Here is a 22,534-nt window from a genome sequence, read left to right as displayed (position 1 = left end):
ATACATTACTGAGGATGCTTCTAGCAAGAAGTTTCTGGTCAGTGACTTTAATAATTATAAGATGGAAGATTCAAGGTCTGTCACTGAACAATACAATGAACTCCTTGGCATATACGGTCAGTTTAAACTACACCGTATGAATATGGATGAATCCATTGTTGTGTCCACTATCATTGACAAACTGCCTCCATACTGGAAAGACTTCAAACACAACTTGAAACATCAAAAGGAGGAACTGTCATTGGTTCAACTTGCTAGTCACATTCGTATTGAAGAATCTCTTCGTGCGAAGGAAAGTGACAAATCTAAAAAACCCAAAGGAAAAGTTGAACTTGGACAACCCTCGGTTCATATGGTTGAAAACAAACCAAGGAACCAGAACCACAAAGGACATGAAAAACGTAAGCAAGAACATGTCCCAAGCAACTCCAACAAAAAGAGAAAGGATCTGGTTTGTTGGAGGTGCAATTAAGTTGGGTATTGCAAGCGTGATTGTCGTGTGAATTTGGGCAACAATGGTACTGGAAACAGTGGAGCCAATGGGAAAGTGAACGGGTCTTCGGCCCAAGTTAAAGGAGGTTAGTTTTTGACTAACTTTGATAATTTTAAGCAGAATTATGTTTATTATGTTTCATTTATCCTTGAATCATTCTATGTGCATGATGATGATGTTGCTTGGTGGATCAACTCCGGGGCAACGAACCATGTATGCAAGGATAAACGGATGTTTGAAACATTAACTCCGCTTGAAGATGGGTCGGTGCTGAAAATGGGAGACGATTCTTTTATTCTTATTTGTGGTTCAGGTGTCGTGTGTCTTGAATTTACTTCTGGAAAGACAATTATATTATTTGATGTTTTGTTTGTTCCCAAGATTCGCAAGAATCTTGTTAGCTCTAGTTGTTTGAATTATGATGGTTTTAAACAAATTATTGAGTCAGATAAGTTTGTTTTGTCTAAGGGTGAAATGTTTGTTGGCTTTGGATATTTAAATAATAGAATGTTTCGTTTAAATCTTGTTGACAAATTATTATCTGTTCAGAATTCTGCATTTGTATCTTCTGCTTCTAATGTTGATAAATCTATGCTTTAGGAACATAGTGAAAAATTCAATTTCTTGAGGGTGATTATGGTAAAACTAACGAAACTCGTTAGTTTTGGTAATCCTAAATCCTCATTAAATCCGGATTATCATGATTTGCTTCCAAAGCAACTAATAACGACCCAACTCTAATGAAACCTTAATCTCATTTAATATAAAAACAATTCTTCCTCTTCAGAAGAGGGTGACAAACTTAAACTCTCGTTTTTCATCATACTTTCACAGAATCCTCTAGCATATTGGTTTACGATTTCTGTGTCTAGAATCGTAAGTGTCCACTTGGATTATCCTAGGCTGAATTTCTTATAACCCAGACATATGGTAGAAATATTGGTTCGGAAAATGATATCACGATTCAAGTTAGTATCCAGATATCCACCACAAACCCTAAATTTCCCTACAGCCTATGTGTTGGTAACACTACCCCCACAGACGGAGGATTGATGAGGATATAGTAGCATGTGTTAAGCCAAAGATAAGCTAGATGTCGGCTCTTAAACCATGTGTTTGGTGATCTTGTTTTGCTTTGTTTTCTATCATCATATTTTCATAACAAATCTTTACCAATCCATTGATGATAGAGCCTTTATTGCATGATACGAGCGAACACTTTTATAAATATTTCTAAATACAAGTTTATAAATAACTTGTATAGATGATGTTCTAATATTATATGAGATATAAATCATACACACAATCGAACACTATCGGTGCAAATGACCAGCTGAAATATTGACCCAATTTCAATAGGCCTACACCATAAGTTTGAAACACAGTTACATGCACCAAGGCAATCCCAAGAGAAAACCCTTATTAACAAGATACCCTACTAAATCAGCATACTTGAAATATTACCAACCATATAGCACTGGGTTTACAAGCTTCATGAAGTTGAAGGCTTGCATATATAAAAACATTGCAATTACATCCTTTCATGCAAGTTAGGCTGCATTGGCTGGACACGAAAGGAAAAAGGCTCTTGACCTTGGTAATCTCCCATGGTTGCCATTTCACTTTGTTGCTGTATACACACATGTAAGAAAAGATATCAGTCTACCCATAACCAGAATGGAATTGAAAACCGTCATGTTTATTGTATTGATGTATAAAATAAGAATGTTATGGACTTACCACAAGATACATTAGATGCTTATTCTCTTCCTCCAGTACTTGTTCCTATTTCAAAAACAAATGCATAAGTTTAGCATGCATGCTTGCTCACAGTTAACTAGTTTTAAGATATTAATTGAAGCAACACAAGCTCGATCCATGGTAAATATTAACGAACAAACTGGAGGGGCCAAAACTTACATGCTTCCTCATGATTTTAGGGATTTCATCCTGTTCAATATAGTAAAAAGATGTCATCAAAATGTATATACACATACATATATATTAAAACCCTGATATATGTATGTATAGTTGTACTACTGGCATTTAAATAAAGGGTCTTAGCAGACTTGCCTTTTTCTCACGAATGTTGGTGAGTCCATTTTCAAGTGCATCTTCATACGCAATTAGCTCTTCATAGTTCAACGATGTTATATCTTCCCCTTTTAAGTGCCTGAATGAAACAAAATATATATACTAACTTATGTTACCAACTAAACAAGACTTAGAGAGCGAGAGAGAAAGAAAATAGTGAAGTACCTGAGCTCAATTTGCATGCTTTCGTTCTCTTTCTTGATTCTATCAATTTCATTCTGCAGATTCTGGAGGAAGGTGGCAGGGAGTCCCGACATAATCAAGAAAAAACGTTGATCATCATTAAATTAATTAATTAATTAATCAGGGATGTTAAACAAAGACATGTGTTAAACCCTAAAGTGAAGTGGATAATGTGTTTCCTTCCCATATATTTCAATCGAAGCATAAAGCACTCGATTACTAGGTTTTTGCAAGTAAAGGGTAGAGAGAGAAAAACTAGTTAGTACCAGATCTGGTTATGTGGATGTAACATCTCATATAGTTTTAGTGAGAGAAAGTGCTGGATCCTATCCTATATGTAGATCTGGTCGTATAATTCATATTTCGAGTTACTTGACATCTTTTTAGCATAGAAAGAACTCATGACAAACCCACTGCGATAACCCCCAAATAACCAGATCTTTCGAGGAAAAACATGAGACAAAAGAGCAGAGAGAGACACCGACATACCTCATGTTTTGCATCCCACAACTTATTTCCAGAAAGCCTTTGATATCGATCCAGCATGTCAATCAAGCTTCCAATTTAAATTGTAACACAAAATAAAATCAAGAAAAAATAAATTAACATCAACCCACAAAAGGAAAGCTCATGGAAACCAAAGAACCATATAATAAAAAGAAAGAAAACCCTAAACACAAAAAGGAAAAGAAATCCAGTAAAATTCGCGAGGTATACATACTTGGTTTTGGGGCTACAGTATTCATACATCTTTCCAGAAGAGCCACAGATAACAAGAGAGACATTAGCATCACAAAGAACAGTGATTTCTTTAGCTTTCTTGATGATTCCATTCTTTCGCTTTGAGTAGGTGACTTGTCTGTTGCTAGTGTTCTCTATCCTCTTGATCTCTATCTTTCCTCTCCCCATTTCTCTCAAACTGCTTTCCGTAAGCTCTGATGATAGTGGGGATATTTAATAAAGCGTCACAACAAAAGTTAATTAGTAGAATGTGTATGTGTGTGTGTATGTGTGTGTGTGTGTGTGTGTGTGTGTGAGAGAGAGAGAGAGAGAGAGAGAGAGAGAGAGAGAGAGAGAGAGAGAGAGAGAGAGAGAGAGAGAGAGAGAGAGAGAGAGAGAGAGAGAGAGAGAGAGAGATTTCTTGTAATGGCTGGAAGACAAGAGACTTTCCAAATGGGTGAGCAAGAATGTGATTGTTTGTGGGGTTTTGACATGGCCAACCCAACTGCACATATTATCTCTTGTGCTTATCGAATCATTTAATCTCAATTCTGTGTTTTACTGGACGCCACTTTCATAACCCTAGACTCATCCCATTACCCTTCGGTACATTTCCTCTCTCCTTCCTCTCTAAAAGATCTTTAACTGTTAATCAAAGATCTTTCACTTGGTTAATTTACACATTGGTTTTAATAATTACTCGAAGTTAGTAACTTCGTTCTTGATTCACAAGGTCTAGACATATATATCCTCATTAATCAAATAATGTTATCAAATTAAGTCCATCCAAATGCAATTTTTTTTAATATATAAAAAAAATTCAACGTTTGATCTAAGAGTAGATCGAGTATTTAAAAAATGATTAGCATTTTTATAACTCTATAGTTTACCATTTCTTACTGAAAGACATATTTACTAAAGTTACAAAAAACTGAAAAAGTTAAAAGAGACATATAGATGACAACGTACACACACTTTATTACCATAAGAGTGTTTCTAGCCCTAATTTTTCTAAGCCCGTACCGATTTCTACAATCCAAAATGACAAATTAACTTTATCATAACCAAATGGGAAAAACTTAGACATCATGAAGAAATTCATACTAATACAAATTGTGTACATTTTATGGACTACATATAGAACTAATTAAGTTATATACTATTATTACGTACTTCAAACTTTAGTTTGAAAGCTTTAATTATCAACCTATACTGATCTATCTTATCAACCTCAAACATTAGAAAAGTTGTAATTATCAAACATGTTTAATAATTTAGAAAAAGAAACCAAAAAAAAACAAATTTTAATCAAAGTTTTACTTATTTGATTATTGACAAATTGGCAAATTGGTGGTGTCTAAATGACTAGATATGCTTTTTATGAATTTTAGTCTGTATGATTTTTTCAAATATTCTATATATATTTTTATTAGATGATATATTTTACCTTTTTGATTCATTAAAAAAAATAAATATAACTTAAATCGATTGATTTATGAATAAAGCAATTAAAATTATGAAATCTAAAACTGATTATTTTCTCCAATTTTAAATTAAAAAAGGTAGAATATTAAAAAGCAGATGGAATGCTTTGACCACCAATGTTGTTTGAATAGTATGTCCAAAAATAAAATGGCAAAGGGGAGTAGGGTTGGAAATGGGGTTCTGTTTATCCACATCTACACTTGTCGCATTTGAATTCATGAAAGTTTGTGAGGGGTCAAGTCAAAGTTTAAGATGAATTACATATGCCTCTCTATTGAAGCTTGAGGTTAAGACGGTAGCTCTAGGTGGAGGATCCCATATATAATATTATATATCATATACAAAAGGTTAAACGTTTGTTTAGCTCACAACGTTTTAACTTTTTAATTTTTGTAGTTTACGTAATATAATTACTTTTGAGACAGGATATTTAAATATGTATTATACTATCAAAATATTAAGGGGGAAGTAGTTATCTTACAACAATGGTTCAATATATATTTAATACTCCTCTTTTTCATTTTCCTACTTATATAATTTATACAATAAATTTAATTGTTTTACCAAATGTGCAACTAACACGATTTAGCAAAAAAAAAATCCGTAGGCTACATGTGTAATTAAGCTATCACTACAAGAATAAACATCTATAGGGACAAGATCTATAGGGACGACATTTGTCGTCCCAATTGGCTACCTATAGGGACGACATGTCGTCGCCATAGGGTTGACGGATTTTTTTTGACTTTTGAAGCTATAGCAACAACTTCTCGTCTCAGCATTTTAAGCGGGAAAGGAAATGGATTTGCCGCGTTCTTGAAATACCTGTAGCGACGACTTATCGCTCTAACAAATTACGAAAATTAAAAATAACATATTTTTTTAATCGCTTCATGGAAATAAATGTGGTACGTGGTTTTTGGGGATAACTATAGGGACGACTTGTCGTCCCCATAGCTTTCTATACCCAAAATTAGGAGAGCATCCCCTTCGTTTCATTCATGCACGCTCAATCATCAGTCTGTCTCTCTCGATCGATCGACAATTCTCCCCTGGCGACTTCCTCACCTCCCACTCCCGGCAAATCTTCTTCCTTTTTCTCGATCCTCATGCTAGTTGTCGAAGACCACGACGATTAGCTTCAACACCGACGATTCTAACTACTGGCTTCATTTTCACCTTTGGTTCTTTATCGATCGACCAAAAAACCATATCTTAATTCAGAATCAATCAACACAGATTTGATCTACGTGGCTCCGGATAATTGATGGCAGGGGCGGCCTCTGCGTTGTTCCTCCTCGACATCAAAGGCCATGTTCTGGTGTGCTGCGACTACCGTGGCAACGTGTCTGCAGTTCAGGTCGAACGTTTCTTCACCAAACTGATTGAAAAAATGTATTTTCATGTCCGTCTTTCTTTCAGATAGCTTTTTTATTTTGTTTATCTTGGTTAGAAACCAAAACACGATAAGTAAAACAATATGTGCTCATAAAGTAGGTTGATTAAGCAAATATGTTTGTATTTCGAGTTAGGTATTGGTAAATCGAGAGTGTTTGAATAAGAATATGTTCCAGTTGGCTTCCAATTGATTTGTTGCACACAGATAAATCTGTCAAGAATCCACAAGTCCATTCAATTTTCTTCTTTTGTAATTTCATGCCTTCATTTAATAAACAATTCAGTAAGAACTAGTGAAGTAGTTAGTTTGGGCATTGAAATTCATTGGTTGAGCGGAAGATTTTAATAATAAGATTAATATGTTTGCAGAGTTTATATTGCATAGGGTTTTTGCACTTTTATTTTTAGTTTAAATCATTGTTGTAATACTAAGCCTTCAAACATATATCAAGGTTAAGGTACGTTTATATGAAGCTGTGTGTAATGAGTATGTTTATAACGTGTTAATGTTCTGATGAACTTTAGGGTGATCAAGATTCTCAAGGTCCAGTTGTGTATGATAATGGTGTCACTTTTCTAATGATTGCTTCGAGACAGAGCTGTAATGTTGTTCATATATTCTAATTCCTTTTATTTCTAAGTAGATTAACATCTCTACAGAAACAATTAACTTTGCTTGTGAAGAATATATATATATATATATATATATATATATATATATATATATAATTAATTAATTATTGTTGTTTATGATAGGCTGCAAAAATTGTGTCAATGTTTGCTCAGACATGTTCATGATAGAGGAGGATTTTGGTAGAGCTAGAGCATGTAATCAGCATCACACATCACACATGGTGATTAATATATTTGGTTTTCTGATTGTGAATTTAAAGGTTTTATGGAAAATTACAACAAACAATGGTAATCCTTATCACTCAATAAATAATAACTAGTTAATATACAGGTGGGGAATATTGGTGGCAAGAATTTGTTGAATCACTAGCACCTGATGTTCAGAAGTTGCTTGTAAGTTCAAAAATACACATGGAATATAATTTAATTGTTTTTCAATTATAATTTCAATTGCTACTTTATACTTACGTTGTTTACCTCAGCTTTCAAGTAGTTGCAGACCACTGGTGAGAAAGAAAGCTGCACTATGTCTATTAAGACTCTTCAGGAAAAAATCTGATGTTGTGAATGTAGATGGCTGGTATGTTTGTTTCCACCTTTACATTTTACTATTTCCCTTTTATTTTTTTAATCTACACCTTTGACTTTTTATTATTCGGTCAAACTTTCAGGTCGGATAGAATGGCACAACTATTAGATGAACGTGATCTTGGTGTTTTGAAATCATTAATGAATCTTTTTGTTGCTTTATTAGCCAACAACCATGAAGCATACTCAATTTGTCTTCCAGAATGTGTTAAAATTTTAGAAAGACTTGCTAGAAATCAAGATGTTCCTCAAGAATACACATACTATGGTATCCCTTCTCCATGGCTTCAAGTCAAAACAATGAGAGCCCTTCAGTATTTCCCAACTGTTGAAGATCCAACCACAAGAAGAGCACTCTTTGAGGTTATATATTTTATTAAAAAAAAAATACTCTCTCTTTACATAAGAAACAATGATATAAAGCTTATTAATTGTGGTTAGGTTTTACAACGGATACTCATGGGAACAGATGTGGTGAAAAATGTTAACAAGAACAATGCTTCTCATGCTGTATTATTTGAAGCTCTTGCTCTTGTAAGTTTATACAAGTTTTCCTCATCAAATTAACAAACAGATTTGGAGTAACACAATTTATTAAAACTTGTCATTATCAAATCTAACAAACAAATTGGGACTAATACAGGTCATGCATCTTGAATTTGACTCTGAGAAAGAGATGATGTCACAATGTGTGGCTCTTCTTGGAAAATTCATAGTTGTGCGTGAACCTAATATCCGGTATTTAGGTTTGGTAAGTTACAATCTTTTTCCCCTTTTTGCCTTTTTTGCCCTTGAAGACTTGCAGTATATAATGTTTTATCTTTATTGGTGAATCTGATGTTAATAAAAATGGCTTATGCGGGAGAATATGACTCGAATGTTGATGGTTACAGATGTTCATGAGATAATTAAAAGACATCAAGCACAAATTATCACTTCACTTAAAGATCCTGACATTAGGTCATCATACTTGATTCCTTTTAATAAATTATCATCTTTTTAAATTATTTTACAATTTGTTAATCATATATTCATATCTCCCAAATACAGTATCAGGGGACGTTCCCTTGATTTGCTTTATGACATGTTTATGATAGGCCGCAAAAAAAGTTCTTTTGTTCATTTTAATTAAAAATAGAAAATCTTGTCCATGTTCTTTTTTTTTAAACTTTACATGTAATTTCTCAAATGCACATTGGTAGCTGTTTTAGCTTAATTCAGTGCTTAAGCAATCTGTTCAACACTCAATTAGATGGCATCTTCCAGTAGCAACACAGTAACTTTACATTCTGGATGCCATGGATCAAGATCAAGGTTCCTTCTTCCTAGTTCCTTCGTCCCTTTCGTTTTTTTTTTTCAAAAAAAAATGACTAAAATTGAATTCATGATGATGTTTCAGATAATGAAAGTGGGAAGAGTGTAAGAAGCTTTAGGGAGCAAAGAAGGACACACTATGATGAGAAGCAATCCATTGTTGATGGTGTTTTCTTAAACCATGTAGAATGTAGTGTTATGTACACAAATGATAAGGTGTGTGATGATTATGAAAATTTCCTCAAGTTAATAATTTTGTTCTTCATATGAATTATATTTGCAATAATCTAGTGTTTTGAGATTGTATGGAATTTTAATGTTTTGCAATTAAATTTACTGTATTAGCTGTTTTGTAAATTTACTGCTTTAGCAATTTTGTGATGTGAAAACTGGGAAAGTATAGGGAAAAAAAAGAGCAGCTGTATGGGCATACCTATAGAGACGACATGTTGTTTCTATAGGTGGATCTATAGAGACGACATGTCGTCTCTATAGATGCATCTACCACGACGACATGTCGTTGGTAAAGGTAAGACGAGCCGAGTCTACATCTCTATTTATGGAGGCGACATGTTGTGTTTATAGATAAACCTGTATAGACGACATGTCGTCTCTATAGCTTCATCTATGGAGACCAGCACCGTATAGTGACGAACTAGAACAGGACACCATGTTGTCTCTAAAGGATACTTATTGCAACGATATTTATGGTGACGACCAAAAAGATCTATTGCGACGGGGCTATGGTGACGAGAGCCATAGGGACAACATGTCGTCCCGGACACCTATAGGGACGATTTTTTTCACCTATAGAAATAACATTTGTTGTCCCTATAGGTCCCATTTCTTGTAGATACATAAACTATCTACTAGAAAAAAGGGATAGTTCATATATCGAAATCCCAAACGGAATTTTTCTATAAGTAATGATTAAAAAATTCCAATAAAATGGTGACGAACTTAAAAACCATAATTTTGGTGACCGAATAGAGACCGACATTGTGGGCTTCGGGAATCTGTCGGTGATCACTGATGACTAATTAACATAATAAGAAACTTTTGTTTAATTTTTGAGTTTGTGGTATTCATTCGGTAATCAATGCTAATTTTCATGAAAACACTTTTTTAGCAAATAATTTAATATTTTTTATTAGTATTAGTAAGAAAATAATTCAATAATAATAATAATAATAATAATAATAATAATGAAAAAAATAAAAATATAAAAATAATAAGTAACAATAATAACAGAAAAAGAATTATAATAAGCAATAATAATAAATATGAAAAAATGTATAATAATAATAATAATAATATATAATCGCGCGTAACAGTAATTACAATCAAAACAAGTAGAGGTGAGCAAACCCAAACCAAGAAACCGGGAAACCGATCAAAACCGACGAAACCGAAACCGAAGCAAAACCGACGGTTAGGGTTTCAAATTTTTAAAAACCGAAAAATCGGGTTTGGTTTCGGTTTTTGCTTAGAAACCGACCCACCCAACCCGAGAAACCGACTCAATGGTTGAGTGTCATGTCTTTTTATATGTAATCATAAGAATATATATATCTGAGGCACGAATTAGATATACAAACATGCTCTTGGCCCAACGGTTGAGTGCCTTCCCTTTGAACATGATGTCAAGGGTTCGAATCTTGCTGCTTGCCAAAGTTTTCCCTAAGTTTTCTATTTTAATTTGCAATTTGATCTATCCCACATCGATGGGTGTATGAAAGTTGCGCATGTTTCACCCTTAATATAAGGAATCGTTAACCTCTATCAAGCCTCAAATCAGTTTAATTGGGATTATCATTGGGTTCGGGTTTAAACCCGGAACCGACCCATGAAGAAACTGAAAACCGACAAACCGAACCGACGGTTTGGGTTCATGGTTCGGTTTTTATTTTTTTGAAAACCGATTTTATTGGGTTGAGTTCGGTTTTAGGTCAAAACCGACCCAAACCGACCTATGCTCACCCCTAAAAACAAGTAATAATAATAATAATAATAATAATCGGGAAAACAGTTAATAATAATAATAATAATAATAATAATAATAATAATAATAATAATAATAATAATAATAAGTGATAATAATAAGACTAAACTGCATTTTTGGTCCCTGTGGTTAGCAAAAAACTGTGGATGAAGTCCAAAATCTTTTCAGCTTGCACCACGGGTCCAAAATCGAATTTCTTTTGTGGTTATGGTCTTTGTCTAACATAAAAAGACTATTATACTCTTTTAACTTGTTTTTTGTATTTTTAAAATTTGGTTTAGGATTTTTATAATTAAAAAATAAAAATAAAACCTCACCTATATAGATTTCTCTCTCACACACACATACATCATCTCTTATCGTCTTCGTCATCTTCATATTCACTAAAGATTAAAAAACATATATACATACTTATATTATCCATACCTACAACTCAAAACACACACATACACACAACACAATGAAAATAGGAGGATGTTCCATGGGATCTCCATTTTCAGGTATGAAGCTTTAGTTTGAGGCAAACCCACCGGCGAGTCATGACTGCACCCATATTCCATTAAAGCTCCATCAACATCACTATCAACAAAAGGATTTGATTTCTTTCTTTCAAATAATCGATTCCACCAACAAAGATCTTATTTCTCCCTTCTCAAACAACCGATTGTTGCATTTGGATTGTATCCCTTTCACAATTTTGACACTTAGATTATGCACATGTATCTCATCTTTTTCCTGCAACTTGGATTAACCCAAAGAGTTCAAAATCATGTCCTTGGGATGAACCCACTAGATTAATAAATTTCTCAAACTCACAAGGTGCAAAGTATGTTCTTAAGATGTACCCACCAGTTACAAATTTTCAGGAACAAAGGTCTGATAATGATGTTAATTACTCTATAGGCATGTGCAAAATTTCTTAAAAGACAATCCATGATGGTGCTATTTGATTATGATTTTAGTTACTTACACCCAAAATCTATGATTTGATTATGTGTGTGTGCATGTTTGATGCGAAGATAGCCTAGACAAAGAGTCGTCGTTATGATTATCAAGCTTACCGGAACTTTGATCTTGATCTCTTCCCCCCTCTATCTCATAGTTCTTGGAACAAACACGTTGAGTCATCGTCATCTTCACACCAACAAGTTCATCATCTTCACATCAATATCCATTGTGTGTGTTCATCGAGAATTCATTTTCGAATCGAGCAAGTATGAAGGAAGCACCAGGAATGGAACGGTGACCCCCACCACCCACCTCTGTGAATGAAATGACGAGCACATCGACAACCAGTCAAGTGGGTTTATAAACCCTAACAGTTAAACCTATAACAACCATCGACTTCTTCAAATGGGTTTGATACTTTGATTATCTTGGAGATTTCTTTTGATTCTTGTGTGGATTTATAGATCATAAAAACCCAATTTATTAGTTTTCTCCTGATGACCTTGAATATCCATTGTAACGCCCATAGATCCGGGCTAGTCAATTTAGAGATAACAGGGGTCCAAAATGACTTTTCGACAAATGATTATTTAGAATAAATAATCTTAACCAAGTTGTAGAATATGTCTCAAGGGTTCCGTACATATAAAAAACGCCGAAATTCGAGTTATAACGAAGAAGTTATGACTCGTCGAAGTTTTTCGGCAAAACCGGCACGGTACTGGGAGACGTAAATAGTGAATTTAAGATAGAAGACTTTTTAGCCTTAGTGATCTAAACAAAAGTTGTAGAATACGTTAAACCGAGAACATACAAAAAAAGAACGCCCAAATCTGACTTCGCATGAGGAAATTATGATTTTTCTAAGATTTGGCATAGTAGTGCACGACCCGGAACTCGAATTTTAGTTCGAGTGGTTTTTGGCTTACGCAACCTTAATGAGAGTTGAAGATCTCATTAATAGGAACTCAACGGTAAAAAGATAGACGAAAACGGATTCCATATGAAGGAGTTACGAATTCTTCGCCGTCATTTAGCAGTGTAATCTCCTCCTACTGTTAAATTTAAGATCGGTCGAGAATTAGCCAACGGAGTCTAAGTGAAAATTGTATTTCTTGTTTTTACCTACGCATGGATATAAAGAACGTTGAAAACGGAGTTCGTATGCGAAAGTTATGAATTTTTGAAAATTGGCTAATTTCCACCCTGTGTACGATGCCACGTGTCAGCACCAGGATGCGCCTGGCTGTAGCCAGCCTGGCTCTCGATGTGAATATTAAAAATTCACGACGTGAAACTTCCTCCATCCCCTATAAATAAGTGGTGAGGCCTCCATTCATTCCTCACATCTCCCATAACTTCCCCCTCTCTCTAGAACTTCTCTCTATCCCCCCCCCCCCCCCCCCCCCGAAAAGCCTAGGAAACCTCCCTAGCACGAGGCGGAAGCCCCGGAGCGCCCTACGGCTCCAAGAAGAAGAGCCTTTCGGCTCAGGAACGCTGCTCCAGCAGAGCCCGGTTTCCAAGGGAACCCGTTGTAAGTGAGCTGTACCTAACCTATCTTTAGTATAACTTATGTTTTAATATAGTAACATTATTAGGACCTTAAAATAATTATTTGGGCTATTATTATGAGTTATACATAGTGTTGTTTAATGCTTATATAATAATAATAATAATAGTTAGACTATTAATTAGTCGCGGTTAATGTTAGACTAACCCCTAGTGATATTGATACTAGGTTTTGCCGAAGGAAAATTGTGTTAAGAGTAACGAAGTGCTGCCCAAGCGCCAAGTCACCACCTAATCAGGTGAGTGCATAGTCTCTTTCATCTTACACATAGATATGACGTATTTTAATATAAATTACATGCTATGTGTGCATATTGTCTGAATACTTGCTGTCTATGCTGGGTGAAAGATTTTTATACATGTTTTAAATGATTTAAACTGTATATGTATTTTATATCTACAAAATGTGTTGGGTAAAACATGGGTAGATGAAATAGTTGTTGTGTGATAACACGATGAAAGACATCAATGTTGACAGTGATCCAGTCATCTAGTGGAGTATAGATGACGACCATCGACGATACTAGACAGTCCAGTGGAACGCTAGCAGGCTCGTAACCTGTAGGTGTTTTTGAACTAGGTGCTCATTAGGTATTTTTGAACTGAGTGTGTTCACTAGGTATTTTGAACTGAGTGTGTTCACTAGGTATTTTTGATCTGAGCGTGTTCACTAGGTATTTTGTACTAAGTGTGTTCACTAGTTACTTTTGAACTAAGTGTTTACCAGATGTTTTGGACTATGTGTTCACCAGTTATAATCTATAAGCCTTGGTAACGATGGACTTCGTGCCGATTCCTTAGGATGATCCTTAGGAATAAATAAACGAGGAATAGCTGATTCTTAGGGTAGATCCTTAAGACTAAAGAATATAATGGGGATGGGTAATTGGGTTGATTATTTGATTGTTTAAACATAATAATTATATTATTGTGGGTTGAAAACCCTATGTACTCACCAGGTTTCCCAACCCGACCCACTCAGTTTATTTATGTGTCACACCCCAAAACCATGAACGGCGGAAACGTTCTGGGGCGGAGGACGTCATGTACAGTATCACAACAATGAATAGTAGTAAACAAGCAACAACATCCACTACTAGAAAAATAGCAATTTACGACACTCATTGCTCGTCGTAAAAGGCTCAGACGACGCGCAAATGCACGTCAAGGAAGACCCTGTCATAAAGAGAGACGACGCGCATTTACAACGCTCATTTACGACGCGCAATTACGACACTTGTGACATCCCCAAAAATCACGGCCAAAAAAGACCGATTTTGTTTATGCTTTATAAAAATCAGAGTACTTCATTTTATAAAAATGTTGCGGAATTTGTTCCCAGAAAAACACGATAAATACGTTATTACAACATTTTTGAAGAAACGTATTTATTTCATTTTAAAACGTTTGGGATGTCATTGTTAATACAGAAACATAAGCATAAACAGAACTTACAATTATTTACACTAGTGATCTACATCTCTTTAAATCTCTCAGTGTAATGTCACTTCATATCGTCACCTGTGATGTAAATAAACTGAGTGGGTCAGGTTGGGAAACCTGGTGAGTACATAGGGTTTTCAACCCACAATAATATAGTTATTATGTTTAAACAATCAAACAATCAACCCAATTACCCATCCCCATTATCTTCTTCTAGTCTTCCCTAAGGATATTATCTCAAGGGTCATCTCCTATATCATATTTACTTCTCATCTCCTTACATCGTATTTCCTTATTTGAGTGTCCCTACGAACTTTACCTAAGGATCATCGCCCACATTGCATAGATAATACTAATCCGGGGATTACTCCCTCAATATGTGTCTAGCAAGAGTTAAGGTATCATCGCATGATTACGCAGCCACAACATCACCTGGACTTGTAAATCATGATAAGGGTTAGTCTATCATCGCATGAATACGTAGCCACAACATCGCCTGGACTCGTACTTCATAATAAGGGTTAGATTATCATTGCATGAATACGTAGTTTCAACATCGCCTGAACTCGTAATTCATCACATACAGGTTACTAGCCTGCTGGTGTTTCCACGGGGTTGTCTATAATAGTCCGTGGTCGCCATCTATAGTCTAGTAGATGACTACATCTCCAAATTGTCGGACAAGGTTGTAGTATCCTACATCACCGATTCATGATCACCTATCTATCCTCACCTAATTATCATCATCTTCCTATCATCACCTTTTATAGCCCTGCGAGGCCTCGGTACGCTGGGCGTACCTCGGACCTACGCGGGGCGTAGTCATCGGATAAGAGCTCCAGCGAGGTTCCAGCTGTCTCTCACTCGGAATAGATCAGGGCGAGGGTACGCGGCGCGTACTGGCTTCGGACGCGGGGTGTAAGCGAGGGCGACGTGTTCTTCATCCGAAGCGAGATCTGATCAGCGATGGACGGCCCACAATGCGCCACGTCATCAGCTCCTTATCAGCCTTCGCAAATTGCATTCTCGACTTCTAAAAATCATAACTTTCGCATACGAGCTCCGTTTTCGACGTTCTTTATATCCACGCGAAGGTGGGAACGTACTCTACAACTTTCGTTTAGACTTCGTTGGCTAATTTTGGCTCGATTTTAAATTTTATATTATCAACGGGCCGGGACACGATTGGTCCGTTAAATCCTCAAAATTTCTTCATCCGACATCCGTTTTCGCCCATCTTTTTCTCGTTACGCTACTCTCAACGAGATCTTCGATTCTCGTTTAGGTCGTGTCGGCTAAAAACCGCTCGATCAAATATTCGAATTTCGGGCTGTACACTGCTAGTCCGAAACTTCGAAAAATCATAACTTCTTCATACGAAGTCAGATTTGGGCGTTCTTTTTATCGATGTTCTTAGTTTAACATATTCTACGACTTTCATTTAGATTTCTAAGGCTAAATATCGCTCTATCGTAAATTTACTATTTACGCTTCCCGGTGTCGTGCCGGTTTTGCCGTAAAACTTCGACGGGCCATAACTTCTTCGTTATAACTCGGATTTCGGCGTTCTTTATATGTACGGAAACCTTGTGACATACTCTACAACTTGGTTAAGATTATTTATTCTAAATAATCTTTTGTCGAAAAGTCGTTTTTTAACCCCTATTGCCTCTAATTTGACTAGCCCGGATTTGCGGGCGTTACAACACTCGTTTACGACACGCAATGCGTATCAAGGAAGACCCTGCCATAAAGGAAGACGACAAACATTCGCATGTCGTAACCTTACGACGCGCGTGTTAATGACACACATTGCGTATCAAGAAAGCCCCTGTCAAGAAAGGACATGTCATAAATGAAGATGACACACATTTTTGCGTATCATAATTTTAAATGTTTAAAAAAAAATATTATTTATAGATTTACTAATTTTCAAATTAAATTTGTATTTAATGTCTCATAATAAAAAATAAAATACCATATACAAAAAAATAAAATCCATTGCATAAAATTTAATGTCATACAAATAATAGATGAAATTACATTGCTATTTCTTCTATTTATCGCTATACTATTCAATGAAATTTCAATGTGACATTAAAGTAATCTCCCCAGTGTGAAATAAGAGACAATTTGATTACATACAACTTGAAAAATGTGGGCATCCGACATCAAAATTTTCTATCTTTGCAAAAATCTTGTTACGCACTCCCCATGTGCTAATAACCTACAATTTTCCATAAAACTTACAACTTAAATGAGTATATGATAAGAAACATCTAATGGAATCACAAAAGAGAAACTTCACCTCCTTATCTTTATCAGTGAGAGTTGGCAGTTCAAGTCATCACATCCTTCAATGAAATCAAGGTAGTTATGCCAGTTTTCAAGAATGTATCTGTCTCATAATCACATTGCTTTCCTTGCAAATAAAACTTGCATGCTGAAAGGAAAAATGTTATCTTAACTTTATATAACATCAAGATTTAAAGAGAACGTTAATTTTGGAAAAATATCATGTTCAATTTCAAATAACACAACTATTTTTTTACCTGTTCAAAGCCAACTATAAGATTGGCCCATTTATGCACATTGATGTTTATTTTGTTCCATGACATCAATAAGTCTTGAATTGTTGATTGAACCATGGTAGACTACATGTTTGACGTCGGGGTCTCTTAGAATAACAATGGCAGGAGCTTCTTCCACACCAAATCTGGATTTATTACTATATATAATTTAAATTAATCACTAATATAAACCGTTGTTGAGGAGAGAGTTTATGGAAATTACCAAAGCGTCCCTAGATTAGTAAAAAATACGAGGTAAGCTTAGTATGGTTGTTGCAAACCAATCAGTAATAGCATCATCAAACAACTCTCTGGTGTACCTAGCAAATTGCAAAAGTATAATCTAAGCAATTACTCAGAAGATTAATTATTTATTTTTATTTTTTAATAACAATAATATGGTTATTAACTTATTATTATTATCCACATAAAGTAAACTTACCTCACAATGCAATATGAGGATTTACAGCCATGTGGAAAAGCCAAAAGTGAAGGAACACCTGTATGATATCAATAACTTGGAGAATTATTAAATCATCCAATACATTAATAAAAAAATAACTTGGGTATTATTATTTAATTATTACTAACCATTTCGATAGAAAGGGGCTCCTATATATTTCTTCTTAGATAAATATGTTGCAAGCTTAAGATCACTAAAAATACTATTAAACTTGAAGTTTAGAAATTTACAACCAAAACATGAAAACAGAAAGAATTGAAGAGAAAAAAATGATGATTTATGATTCAAAGTTGCAGACATGCATGTATATCTTGATTATTTCACTACAACATTGCAAGTCAACTGATGCATGTATATCTTGATTATTTGGTCCTCCGGATCCTTCTTTAAATAATCACACAAACAACTGGATGGAATGTAAAATGGCAACTGGTGCTGGTTTACGCTCAAACCTCTTCTTAAGGCTACCGACCACCACGTCTCCGCCTTTGATCTCTCTGCATCAAGCACAAACACCAAAGTAATACAAGATGTGGCTACACTTGCTGATTACAATCAACTCACAAAAGCATAAAATCAAAAGTATGTATTCTTTCTACTTACAGGGAGCTGCAGAGATTGCATGGAAACATCACTTGGAAGTGTGAAGGTAGAACCACCCCTTTCAGAACCATCTTCATTTTGTTGTGGTTGTTGTCCGTTGGAGCTTCTTATTTCATTAAGACCAGGTATCAATGAAAGCCTTTCAGAGATGTGTTGCTGTTGCACAAAATAATATTATTTAGTAATGTTAAAAACATAAAAACACTTTTAATATTATATTACAAACTTACTAATGGTGAATGACTAGAGGTAGAGAATTAAAAATTACATAGGTGGGTGGCCACTTACTTGCAAATCTAATGCTTTACCACCACTTCCAGCATTGCTATTCCAAAGGAGCCAAGAACAGCAGAAACAGTCTACCATACAAAAATTAGTTCAGTAGCTAAGCCTAAGACATTGTTTATTAATTACTATAATGATTTATACTTTTTTGAAAGTTCCAACCACCACACTAGGCCCATGCCCATGTTGATGTTGATGCTGGTTGCCCATTGACTGCTTGATGTGTGATGTTGGATCATTAGCTGCAAACACATAGAGTACACTAGGATCAAGATGATACATTCTGGAAGACAATCTTAAGAGCAGTAAGGGTAAAATAGTAACTTAGGCTCATTCAAATGGTTTGAAAAAAGAAACAGATCCTAAGTTGTTCATTGGGATTTGGGGGGACATACCTTGTGTAAGTCATCTTTTTGTGTCTGCACGGTAAAACTTGCAATCTTTAGGGAATTCACCAGAAAGGCTAGAAATGCATGGCTTCTTAATATCATTTCTTTTTTTTTTTTTAAATCAGAAGGTAAATTATGCAGTGATGGATATACAAAAAAAAGCTATTCCACTGTCAATAAAAACTAAATACTTACCATTTAGAGACAAAGAATTTTCATAAATACTCACTTTAATGAAAACAGCAGAACTTGGTAAACTAAGAACTCTAAACACAGAAAGACACTGTGAGCCAAATTCATCCATGTAATAATTGGAAAACATTCAAAATCTAAAAACTTAATACCATGACAGGGCTAAATGAGGAGATAAAATAATGTGGGACCTACCGTTGCTCTTAGTCTGTACTAAGACGATGCAACTGCTGGAAATATAAAAATGTTTATCTCAATTGTTCATTAGAATGTTGACTTCAAAAAGACATCAAGAAGCTCATGAATGTATTCACAACATCAAATTTTGAAGCTTTTTGTTAAATATAAAAAGTTATGATGTTTGGTGCAACAACATTTAATAAAGTTCATAATTTTCAAAACAATGAAATTGGCTAAACATCACCAAAGAATGCCCATCCACTGGTGCAACAACATATATCCAACAAAATAGTATCTTTATGTTCTTGCTTGTAAATCTTCTTTTCATCATGTCTTCTGCTAATCAAACTGGGCATAATCCAATAAAAAATTAATTTGGGAATGAGAATAGAATAATCATCTGACAGTTAGCACCACAAAATTGATGGCTGGTGAATTCAATGGAAGCAGTGTACACCCATTAAGCACTACACATATAATTAACAACTACAGAAAGAACATAGCATCATACACCATTTATTTCAGAGATGCTACCCTACTCCTTGAAGAAAAACTCTACTCCAAAACATATTAAGAACAATCATTCAACACCCACATATCGATTTGAAAGAAATGAAGAAAAAGTAATGTTTAATCGAGTTAGGGTTCTAGAAATTGACACAGGTAATGTAGATCGAGATAAGGTTTCAGAAATCGACATAGAGATAGAGAAACGTACCTAAATCAAAGAAGCATGTTGAATTCAATTAGATGAGGAGGCAACTGAAAATCGCAAGAGAGAAGTATCGGTTAAGGAGGGTAAACATTTGAGAGGTGAGAAAGCGTACCCCTTATTCGTTCCAGTTCTCTGTTTCTATTTTTCATTTCTCCGCTTCTTTTCTTCAATTCCCAATCTCCATTTTCTCACCATTTCTCTTAATTATATAGAGAATTAAAAGGATGGAAAAGGAATCCAAAATTTTCTCGTTTCTCTATTTTTGGACGTTAACCAAACAAGAGAATTGGAATCGATTCCATTTCTCTCCTCTCATTTCTCTATACCAAACACCCCCTAAATTCTTACCATGGATATTGATCTTAGGCTCCCTTCGAGACAAATCACCTCCTGACAATGACATAGGACTGAATTCTCTATCACTTCATATGGCAGAATATAAAGAAGATGAAGATGATGACAAACCTGGTGGGCGATGGAGACGCTGCTTAAGGCGACGACTTAGGGTGTCCACCGGAAGGGTTTTTTACCGGTAGGAAGGGTTTTTGACCGAATTAGGGTGTCAACACGTGCACGCATCGAAACACACTTCTTCCTTCCTTATAGAATTCCTGATGGGATGTCACCATTAACAACGTCGCAATTATGCTCCGGTGAGTCAACACCACTCCTTTGCTCAATCCGGTTGTACCGGAAGAATAAAGTATCACGGCGACATCGGATTGAGAAACGGAGGGAGACAGAGCGGCATGGTTACGCGATTTCTGAATCAAATCTGATAATCAGTTGATTTGAATCACTGATTTGGTGGGAGAGTTCCTTAGCGGTGTATAGGGGATTAACGGTGGTGGTGATGGCGCCAATGGATGTAACGGCGAGAAAGGCTACAGGGAAAAGGATGGGTTTTAGGTCAGAGAGAAAGGAAGGCGAAGAACCTAGCTTCTTTCTTGCTGATTGGAAGGGGGGTTTAATTTTTCACATGGCAGGGTTTTAATTTTTGGGGATTTCATTTCCCGCTCAAAAAGCGTGTTTCATTAAAAAAATATAAAGCGACACACTTACACGTCACACATTTTATAACAGGCGTCCTCCGTATTTCTTTTTTTCTCTTTTCTAACACTAATTTCAGGGCACACACAAATGAGTGTCCTCCATCCTTCAAATTTTATAATAGATGACATTATTTTTTGGATGCACGCTTTTGCGTATCGTAAATCACTGCTTGTCATTGTTTGCACGTCATTAAAGGCTGTTTTTCTAGTAGTGATCATCCATTGCATTAATAATATAATTTCATACATGTGTGTTCTGTCAAAGTTATAGACACCAAAAATATACATATCAAAATAAAAGACGAGCCTTGAACGAACTCCATCTTCTCAAAAGCCTGGCACCTGTACCTGTCTATTGGTGACCTGAGAATACAAGTTATTTTGAAAGCGAGTATCAGCTTAAAGCTGGTGAGATCATAAGTATATTAATGTCTGTCTTTGTATGAAAGCATTTGTAAGATGTTCCGTAAGATGTTTTGTACAATGTTTTGTAAAATGGTTGAACTCTCCTAGAAAACCCTATGTTTCCTACTAACTGTAGCCTTCTACCAAGGCATCTAGTGTCTGTGCATTTGTCTCTTGTTAGAGCGTGTGTTTTCCCAATTCTGACTATCATTAACCAAAATATAGTTTTTACATTACCGTGCATCGTGTGAATATTCACGAAGTGAATGTAATGGGAAAATATTATAGTACTGTAGTATTTGTAATAAGTGACTACCGTTGTACTAACTACCTTAAAACAAAAGGTGTTCAAAGTAACATGTGATTGACCTGTATCCTGCTACCGACTCTAGTAAAACGACGATGTAAGACGCCGTAAGAAATGACATTTAGCACCCGTAGACTTGCAAGTCCCACTGTAGCGAGCAACAAGGTGTAGGATAGTCAATCCAGTATAGATCTATACGCAAACTCATACGTACCCAATTAAGGAGATTCAGGATACAAAAACGGTCATGGCAGGAAGTGCCATGACCCGTCTAATGGTTCACATAACTGCATGAATGTACATGAAATGGATGTGCTAGCTAAAAAGTGTACTCTTTCTCTGTCTAGCCTGTATGTACTGAAATGTTCTGCGTGTGCTAGCTGTAATGTATGTTCTCTCTCTCTCTATCTAGCATGTATAGTAATGTACTGACTCATGAATGAACCGACTCATTGTATGTTTCATTGTTCTAGTAATAGTATTAGTATTCTCCTGTGCTACCC

At 35.4% G+C, this 22,534-nt stretch overlaps 3 protein-coding genes across 3 annotated transcripts; 2 read left to right on the top strand and 1 right to left on the bottom strand.

Annotated features, from left to right (window-relative positions):
• Positions 1 to 61: 61 nt before the first annotated feature.
• Positions 62 to 1,093, top strand: LOC145051554 (uncharacterized). Its single transcript, XM_078999474.1, has 2 exons — positions 62 to 451; positions 614 to 1,093. The coding sequence occupies exons 1-2, from the start codon at positions 62 to 64 to the stop codon at positions 1,091 to 1,093; spliced, it is 870 nt and encodes a 289-aa protein (XP_078855600.1).
• Positions 1,094 to 1,790: 697 nt separating this feature from the next.
• Positions 1,791 to 3,804, bottom strand: LOC145098999 (floral homeotic protein PMADS 2-like). Its single transcript, XM_079036606.1, has 7 exons — positions 3,492 to 3,804; positions 3,260 to 3,326; positions 2,753 to 2,814; positions 2,567 to 2,666; positions 2,414 to 2,443; positions 2,234 to 2,278; positions 1,791 to 2,123 (listed from the first exon to the last, which is right to left on the bottom strand). The coding sequence occupies exons 1-7, from the start codon at positions 3,677 to 3,679 to the stop codon at positions 2,025 to 2,027; spliced, it is 591 nt and encodes a 196-aa protein (XP_078892732.1). The 5' UTR covers positions 3,680 to 3,804; the 3' UTR covers positions 1,791 to 2,024.
• A 2,438-nt stretch (positions 3,805 to 6,242) lies between these two features.
• On the top strand, positions 6,243 to 9,143 carry LOC145051542 (AP-2 complex subunit alpha-1-like). Its single transcript, XM_078999468.1, has 9 exons — positions 6,243 to 6,335; positions 6,899 to 6,974; positions 7,130 to 7,294; positions 7,338 to 7,399; positions 7,489 to 7,586; positions 7,678 to 7,957; positions 8,036 to 8,128; positions 8,847 to 8,908; positions 8,994 to 9,143. Exons 1-9 carry the CDS (start codon positions 6,243 to 6,245, stop codon positions 8,995 to 8,997), a joined length of 933 nt encoding a protein of 310 aa, XP_078855594.1. The 3' UTR covers positions 8,998 to 9,143.
• Positions 9,144 to 22,534: the final 13,391 nt, after the last annotated feature.

Source organism: Lactuca serriola, chromosome 1 (genome assembly GCF_051521515.1).
Source record: "Lactuca serriola cultivar US96UC23 chromosome 1, Lser_US96UC23_V15, whole genome shotgun sequence".
NCBI lineage: Eukaryota > Viridiplantae > Streptophyta > Magnoliopsida > Asterales > Asteraceae > Lactuca > Lactuca serriola.
Note: the sequence above shows the minus strand (reverse complement) of the source record. Positions and strands in the feature narration are given on the sequence as shown.

Coding starts and splice junctions, on each gene's coding strand:
- LOC145098999 (XM_079036606.1), bottom strand. CDS start 3,679: ATGGGGAGAGGAAAGATAGAGATCAAGAGGATAGAGAACACTAGCAAC. Junction 3,327..3,491: donor TACTGTAGCCCCAAAACCAA/GTATGTATACCT, acceptor TTAAATTGGAAG/CTTGATTGACATGCTGGATC. Junction 2,279..2,413: donor CTAAAATCATGAGGAAGCAT/GTAAGTTTTGGC, acceptor TTTTTGAAATAG/GAACAAGTACTGGAGGAAGA.
- LOC145051554 (XM_078999474.1), top strand. CDS start 62: ATGGAAGATTCAAGGTCTGTCACTGAACAATACAATGAACTCCTTGGC. Junction 452..613: donor ACAAAAAGAGAAAGGATCTG/GTTTGTTGGAGG, acceptor AATTTTAAGCAG/AATTATGTTTATTATGTTTC.
- LOC145051542 (XM_078999468.1), top strand. CDS start 6,243: ATGGCAGGGGCGGCCTCTGCGTTGTTCCTCCTCGACATCAAAGGCCAT. Junction 6,336..6,898: donor GCAACGTGTCTGCAGTTCAG/GTCGAACGTTTC, acceptor GATGAACTTTAG/GGTGATCAAGATTCTCAAGG. Junction 6,975..7,129: donor GATTGCTTCGAGACAGAGCT/GTAATGTTGTTC, acceptor TGTTTATGATAG/GCTGCAAAAATTGTGTCAAT.